This window comes from Chelon labrosus (assembly GCF_963514085.1).
Source record: "Chelon labrosus genome assembly, chromosome: 12".
Classification (NCBI taxonomy): Eukaryota; Metazoa; Chordata; class Actinopteri; order Mugiliformes; family Mugilidae; genus Chelon; species Chelon labrosus.
Window position 1 is genome coordinate 10677332 of NC_140345.1, and position 8920 is coordinate 10686251.

At 38.7% G+C, this 8920-nt stretch overlaps 1 protein-coding gene across 1 annotated transcript; it reads left to right on the forward strand.

Annotated features, from left to right (window-relative positions):
- The first annotated feature begins 1362 nt into the window (after nt 1-1362).
- On the forward strand, nt 1363-5319 carry aqp10a (aquaporin 10a). Its single transcript, XM_084556390.1, has 6 exons — nt 1363-1821; nt 3097-3223; nt 3614-3751; nt 3846-3964; nt 4054-4271; nt 4820-5319. The coding sequence occupies exons 1-6, from the start codon at nt 1738-1740 to the stop codon at nt 5028-5030; spliced, it is 897 nt and encodes a 298-aa protein (XP_084412516.1). The 5' UTR covers nt 1363-1737; the 3' UTR covers nt 5031-5319.
- The last annotated feature ends 3601 nt before the right edge of the window (nt 5320-8920 follow it).

Consider the following 8920-nt stretch of genomic DNA (forward strand, 5'->3'; position numbering starts at 1 on the left):
TCTACCTCAAGGCCTGTGATGTCTCTGTATCAGCTATAATTAAAGTGCACTGATGCCTCATACATTTATTAAGCCAAACAGCATTTGTAACAGATGGTGTGATCAGTTAAAAACTAGCAATTTGGCCCCTGTAAATGTATGTAAAGTAATGTGAATATATAGATGATAAATGAATCTAAAGTTTATATTGCGTTTTAATAAACTCTAACATACTGATGTTTGTTATTTTTACATCCAGCAGAGGGAGACCAAAGCATGTAGTATCAGTTTAGAGATAAAGTCATGGGGACAAAACTATAAAGGTACCTTTACTTTCGCACAACACTAAGTAGTAATTCTCCTTAATGTGATAAAATATTAGTTAATTATTATTGTGTAGTTTTTACAGTCTCTACAAGCTACATGAAGTTTTGTTTGTTTAAAAGGTAATCATCTGTTCTCCAAACTTCAGTGAGAGTCAACAGATTTTTTTCATTGGCAGCGCAAACGCAGGATTGGCCTGGCGTGTCATTGATATTTGTCCACTTTATATGTTATCTGATTTTCACTTAATTTCATGGCATCGTCGTGCACCTCATGTGATTATCAGCACCGATCTTTACAGCTACATGGCCAATATTCAAGTTGCATAATCCATTAGGAGTCCAGAGTTCAGAGAGAGGGGTTAGGGTCAGGGTGACATGTGGCTTGCAGGTGACGACTTGGGCTTTTTTTATTACCAAGGAAAATTCCATCAGGAATAGCATAATTTAAATATTTTGCTATATGTGGGAATTTCTCACTCTGTTTGCTCGGTCTAACCCTATCTAATCACATATAAACACACCTTGGAAAGAGCCTGACCTGGACGTAAATGCAATATTTAGCTTTCTGCTCCCCCCCCCCCCCCCCCCGTATAGTACAACGCTTCCATTTCACCGTTCTTGTGGTTTATATGCAGAATATTACTGAGGCATACTGGTAATAAATCATTGAGTGTAACTGCATTGTTCGAGCGCATTATTCTTCATGCAATAAAAACAGTGCGGCAGACAAATACGGTAAACAAATGCAATTAAAAACTCGCTTCATCAAAAGACTTTAGTGTGCATTTAATAAAGGACAAAGACGTCTTACTGAAAACTGTAGACACTAATATATTTAGTCAAATATGCACTTGATCTGCACATGTTGCCTCCATGACACAAATTTCAGTTAATCCGATTGGCTGAGCGCCAGCAGGTATATTCCTACTGTATGTACAGCAGTAAGCTGTTATCACATGTGGACCCGCACATTGCAGTGTGGCACCTCACTCAGACTGATTACAATGAAAAACGTAGGAATAAACATGAATAGATTCTTATTAGTCATAAATAAAGTACTTACCGAGTGTCCACTGTATATGACACTTGTGTGCGCGTGTGTGTTTGTGTTAATTGTACAGCTTTTAACCCTCAGTCATTGTTTCCAGTGAATAACCTCACTGTTTTATGGCCTCAGTTCATATAAGCAATCTCTAATATCTGAGGAACATTACACTCTCTGCACCAGCCAATCCAGTGGTGTGACAGCCCAGTAAATGAGTAATAGTGTTTGACCAGCTGTGGAAAAAAGGGAGGGCAGAGGAGAAGTGAGATACAGTGCACGGGTCCTCGGATGCTCAGGTGCAAAGCTGTGGCAGAAGGTTGTATTTGTCAACTAAACATCGGTGTGTCCAGTGTCAGATGAGAACAGCGCTTTAGTTTAACTCAAGCCATGTTGAATCTACGTTTTATGAGAGTGAGGAATGCCCTGGTGAGGGAGTGCATGGCTGAGTTCTTGGGAACTTTCATCTTGCTGGTGAGTGACACTCCTGCATTTGACCCCACTATTGATTTAGAAGGGTCCTTTAGGATTCACACTGTTGCCTGTCAAAAATAAAATGTTAAAAACGAACTAACAGCATTTATACATATACAAATTCTCTGTTTCTCACAATTCTTAGACCAAAAATATTTATATTTATTTTCTTAAGGTTTTTATTTGTGAGAGCATGAAACAGCAATGAGCAATAATGGTATATGTATGTATATTGTGCACTTAAACTTAAGAATCAGTTTACTGATCTTAAAAAGCCCAGCATCACATTATAATCTGTAAATCTGCACCAGGAAAAAAAAAAAAAATCTGCATGTATTGTAATTATTTCCATAAATCAAACAAATATAAAGACTGCACAAAGTTTGCATATCGTCACACTGTTAAAATAATCGCCTAAGTCATTTTTTGTCAAAATTGTTTTTTTTTGCATAAATTATTTCCTCATGACGCCGGCCACCTATGGTAAAATTTCCTACATCCTCAGTTGATCAGATCATGTGATTTTACCCCTTTAAGACAGTGGCCTATGCCAAGTGTGTGCCTTAAGCGGATTTGCATTTTTGTGTTTCCTGAAAAACTTGAAAAAATTAGTTAGGCGATTATTTTAACAGGGTGACAATATAATTTGGGCTCTCTTTATTATTTTTTGAATATAAATTTTGCATACGAAACCGCTGGTGAACTTTTATACTTGTTTTTAAAAGTAATATCCAAACTTAAAATTTTCAACTACTTCCTACAGTCGAGACGATTTGGGATTTGCACAGTGATCCCTTAAGATAATGCGGATGCAATCATTTTCTGTTACTAGTTTAATTTAACCATTTAACAACAGTTACAGTTTTTACTCGGATGTATAGAAAGCAGTACCAATAAATAAAATGTCGGCATTACAAAAGATGTAAAAAAAAATTTAAAAAACATATGAAGGCTATAAAGACATTTATAACTGTTTACCCCAAACTGTTAACATGATTTCAATATTCAAAAAGTACATAATAAAATAATGTTAATTAGAGACGTTTTATGAGCTGCACTCAGAACATGCGGTGCATGTGTGTGTGTTTTTTTTACCTGTAACAACTTCACATTCACATGTTTTCTTACATGCTCATTTAGATAAGACATAGCCAGATTCATTACAAAGCCTAATAACATTTTAACTACCACAAATATGTCTTCGATAACTGATGTATTTGAAAGACCAATAGATGATTAATTAATTGCTTTTGTCCACCTCTGTATGCCATGAAGCTCTTCGGCTGCTCCGCTGCAGCGCAGGTGAAAACCAGCAAAGAGACTAAAGGCCAGTTTCTTTCAGTCAACATGGCCTTCTCAGTGGGCGTGATGTCGGCCATGTATCTCACCAAGGGCATCTCAGGTAAAAAAACAATAAAAAAACAATATAATAATAATAACAGTAACATTGTTTTTTTGTCCCTTGGCAGGATTGTTTAACTCAGTATGATTGCCCTCTGCACGAGCACTGGCAACATAAAATCCTGCGGCACTTTTTCCTTTCCTACCTCACTCTCACTCTAATCAAGACCTTTACTGCAGTTGTTCACTGATATGAGTGATCTAGGTTTATCTCTGGCTATCTCCAGCTCTGCATGGTATTTCCCCTGGCTGGCACCTATCTAAATTACAGCCTTGATCTTAGTTGCAGCATGCTACAGGGCAATTAATATTTTGACAATTAATTACCTGGCAATCTAACTCCACATTTAATATCCACTGTGCTTCACTCTTCTCCTTTTGTGCGTTTTAGGTGCCCATCTGAACCCGGCTGTGACTCTCAGTTTCTGTGTTCTGAAGAAGGTGCCTTGGAGAAAGCTGGTGCCCTACAGCCTCTCTCAGCTGGTGGGGGCTTACGTGGCGTCGGGGCTTGTCTATCTGGTCTACTATGGTTCGTCTATCTTGCATCTCTGATGGCACGTGTGCACACACATCTGCAAACAGTTTGTTTGTTGTTAGCTACATGACTTATTTTTCTGTTGCAGATTCCATAATGGATTATAGTGGAGGAGAGCTGACTGTTTACGGCCCGCTGGAGACAGCATCTATATTTGCTACATACCCCTCCGAATACATTACACTGGGCAGAAGTTTCCTGGACCAGGTGAGTAAAATGACTTGTGTAAACTTTAAGAGGATCAGTGGATCTGCAGCTTTTCATGTTTGAGTTAATGAATATGTTTTTTTTATTAGGTAGTGGGTACCGGCATGCTGATGTTGTGCATCCTGGGTTTGGATGAAAAGAGGAACACCCCAGCTCCCAATGATCTGATTCCTGCCATAGTGGCAGTGATTGTTCTGGGGATCTCCATGTCAATGTCAGCTAACTGTGGAGCTGCAATAAATCCTGCTCGCGACCTGGGGCCTCGCCTTTTCACACTTAGTGCAGGCTGGGGCACCGAGGTGTTCACGTAAGTATCTTATCTGGTACGGCGCTCAAGCACAGTAGTAAACACAACTTTGGAGTTAAACAACGTAATGCATATTTCTCAGTCAATGTTTTAGGACAAGCGAGAACATTTCAATTCAACTTTTATAATGACATTTGACTAAAAAAGAAAGGCATTGTTTCCCATTCTTGAATTTTAACCTTGTGTTTCTCAGAAAATCACACATGTCAGTGGTTATCAGCTTGACGTATCAGCTTGTTACAGGACCTCTGATAATAACTGGTCTTTTGTTACATAATACCACATGCTGACCTTAAGATCCAGAGACATTTTTGTGGTTCCATAAATAATAATTGTACAAGTTGTACTCCTTGAAGCTGCATACACAGATTTTTACAGGCTAAGGGGCAGAAACCTACAGCCAAAACCAAAGCTGTTTTGTCCAATAGTTATCTTTTGGTTCGCCCTGTGAAAAGTGAATGTCAAAAAACATAGAAAATACAGCTCTAGTGAAACAACTCTCAACACTGAACGAACATATTTGTCCTGTTGTTTTGGGTTTTCTCCAGGTGTAATGGCTACTGGTTCTGGGTTCCTCTGGTGGCTCCACTTCTCGGAGGCATTTTGGGCAGTTTCATGTATGTGATCCTCATCCACTGCCAGCTGCCGGACCCAGAAATCCCTGACGACAACTCCTCTGCCTTCACCATCAGTGACAAACTCAAGGAGGCGTCCAGCACATGGGAAAAAGAAGGACGCTTTAAGACTGCACGTTTGTAATTGTTCGTGAAACAAACAAACAAACAAAAATAATAATAATAATAAAATGCTATTTCCAGTCTTCATGACCGCCACAGAAAGCTAAAATGTAATCTGGTTCTATTTATGTTTGCTCATGAGCCTCTGTTATAAAATGCAGGAATGTGCGTTCTTGTATAATCTAACTTGTTGGCTCCCTAAACTGAGCCAGTGGAGGCGGAGGCAGCTGTAATTGATATTGGTAGTGAGATAAAGCTGTTTACACTGATGTCTTACAATATTGATTCGTTCTTTGTAAATTGCATTAATGAGTTGTTTGCTATTTGTAAAATGTCTAAATGAACAGTGCACATATGTTATGCAGATTTAATAATCAGTGTCAGCAGTAATCTGTTTTACATTAAGGTAAAATCAGTTAGCATGTTGACTTTAATCTGTGCAGTTCATGTCATTCCACCCATTAGACACACAGGATATACTATATGCATGACTTATGTATTTGAATCCAAAAGTCTGGTGATGTGACTGTCTTATTTATTTGTAGAATTTCAGTCTACAAAATTTGTTTTATTAAAAGAACAACAAAAAAAGAAAACAAATCTGGTTATTATTTCACCCCAGAAGGAAATGTACGTCTTGTCCGTTAGCCGTTAGCTCCTCCTAATTCAGGGACCCTCTTCAGAAACCACACGTCTCCAACACGCAAGCATTTGTAGGTTGTAGATTGCTTTGGTCTCTTGAGTCGAGCAGGAACACACTCTAGAGAAGATTGTGAAATAGGTTGATGACAGAGTAATAATGCGTTTGAACCATTGAGGCGTGTTCCTAAAGGTCAACACTGTATTAAATTGTTGGCTGATGACATTGAAATGGGACACGACACTAATCACAGGTCAGCGTCACAGCATAAATAGGACAGGAGAGGAACAACAATCTGAGTGGTACTTTCTAGCTTTGCTCTATGGTAATATTATGAGAAAGTGATGTCCAAATGTAATTTGACATGGTAAATAGTGGTGGCCTATGTCTTATGTTCAGTTTATTACCCATCTCTGCTCAAGGTCGTACGCCATAAATATTACATTCTCTTGAAAAGCAACCTCAGAATCAACGGAGGAGGAAATAAAGTTCAGTCTGATTTCCCTCTGACAAGAGGTTTCTTGATTGATTGCTCCAATTTTGCTTCTCAAATAGTGCTACAATCCTGATTCTCTGGAAATTGGAGACATCAAATGTTAATCTTTAAACAATAAATACAGGACAAGAGGACAACACAACAATAAACATCATTAATCCACATCTCTACGACTTATTTGCACACAGGATGATGTTGTGTATATGTATGATTTTGCCATGTTTTCATTCAAGGCTCCATTATTATTATATGTGTCTATGGACTACGCATCATAAGCACCTGCTTTTTCTCTAAATGAGTTCAGTTATCTAGTGGAATTGGTTCCTAAAATGACAGATACCTCTTCCCTCACTTAAAAATCTATTATCTATGCTCATGTAAATATTTCACAAGACACACCTCTCTCAGTGTGCACTATGTCCAGTGCAGACTTCAAGTTGTCTGTTGGACCATGACTGACTTCCAAACTATTTCATGCTCCCCTTACAGTCAGATGTATTTCTTTTGGGGATATTTGAGCACAGAGAAACGTTCCACTTTCAGTGTAATGATCTATAAACAGCCTTGTGTCATTTAAAATGGGTAGGTAAATGAAAACAGTCCTCTATAGTGAAACTGAAATGTTTATGAGAAGTATCAGGGAATCTATCAGCGTCTATAAAATGATTTTTGTTTATCTCTTTATTAAATAATCAAGTGGCATGGTCATTTATCAAAAATTTTTATTATGCCAGTTTGATTGTTTTATTGTTTGATTATCTCCAGGGTGTTGCAGAATTTATGACATCGTGGCATGATAGCAGAGGAGATGCTGAGACCTTGAGTTGGATAATAATAATGATGCTGACAGATCAGTAGAGGGCGCTGGGACCCTAAAGAAATACACAGCTATTGATAAATAGAAAAGTGTGTGTTCAGGCTGAAGGTTTATAAAGTGTAACGTGTTAAACGCCGAAACGTGCCGGAAAGTGTTAAATCTTACCAGCAGTACGCGTAAAATGCTTATAAAACACCGCCGTGCTGAGAAAGATGCCGGGTCCTCGGTAGATGTGCTTCCTGAGTGCAGGAAGTTCAAATAGCTGGAGGTGGAGAAGGTGATGGAGGTGCAACCCCTCCTCTTCCTCATCCCCCCTTTAAACCAGAAGCCAATGCCTCCCTCACCTCCACACGGTGTGTGCGGCGCGTCCCCGGTAAACTGCCTCACCCTCCCACCTCAGTGGCCTTAAATCATCACGGGCCAGCGTCTACACCAAATTCAAACGCCGGAACCTCATCATGACCTCGGCGACAGGAGCAACCAGGACGTTTCTGCCAGAATCATATTTATAACGCCAACTTAATAAGGTAGGATGCGTCTGCTGAGCTGTTGTAGCAGTGGTGATCTGCTTTATCAGCTGGGAATATTGACGCGCGTCTCGGTTTTCATTGTGAAGTATTCAGGTCTTATTACTGCGCCAATGTGATTTACTTTTTAAGGCTGCTCGGCCCATACAGCAAGCTGCATGCCGTCACTTTCTGGGGATTTTAAACCTAAAGCAAAGTCTGATATTAGTCATAAGATTTCCCAAACTCAAAGTGAAAGTTAGTCATGCCACTGTAGTGGTGGTTTTGGTGCATGGTTAAAAAAAAAAAAGAAAAAAAAAAGAGGAGAAACCATTACACTGGTTTAACCTTCAGTAGTATGGTTCATTTTGATTTGGATGCAGAAATCTGTGTTGTATCAGCTCACTTTGAACGCTGAAGTGAGTTTAGAAGTAATTGTCTGAAGAAAGATCATGTGTGTAGAGCATACACTAATCTGAGCACATCAGACACAGGATATTATTAAAAATGAACAAAAAGTGACAGACGTGAGACACATGAGCCTAGTTTCGCTTGTCAGGGCAATTGCAGAACATTACAGCACAACTGTCTTAGAGCTCTTCTACATTTTCTTCTGCGCTTCCTCATGAAAGTTACCACAGTGACCGTAATCCTGCAGTTTATAGTAAAAGGATGTCGTCCACATACCACAATATGGTATTTGTTGTAGTAGCATGGAAACGAAGGTTTAAAAGTAATTTCACTGCTGCGCGAAACACGCCGCTTGCGTTCAGACTGCATGCTGATTATTCTAGCCTTTTGAGGATTTACTTTATTGATTTGTGTCCTTATGGTATTAATAATAATGGTCTGATTTTGTGGTTCATGTTAGCAGGATGAAATGTGGATTAGATATAGGTTCCTACGTAGATCCTCTACAAAACTCAGAGAGGAATTTAGTCACTTCATTTATCTTCAAGAAGTAAGTAGTCAGTTCGCACCAGTTATTCTGTGACTGAATGTTTTATTATTTGATTCTCTTTTCTCCTATTGGGAAATAACTAGAAAAGGCTATATTATAGTCCTCTTCCTGGCAGTAGCATATGCAGATATACAAAAAATATATGTGACAACCCTTTTAAAAGGTACTATCCCACACGGAAAGAACCTATATGAGGATATATGCGCATATATGAAACCTATATGCAGTTTATCTGTGCATATATGCTGCATATATACGTTATATATGTGCATATATATAGCATTTATGCGTATATATGAAAACGGCCAATTTTATGTATGTCACATATATTCAAAACCTATATTAGAACCTATATTAAAAACTATATGTTTATATAGGTTCTTTCCGTGTGGGATGTTGTGTACGCCAGGCCGAACCCAAATAGAATACCAACAAATAAAAGAACAAGATGGCCGTACACAGTTGTAATTTTAGTGCTGTTCTTCTGTATAT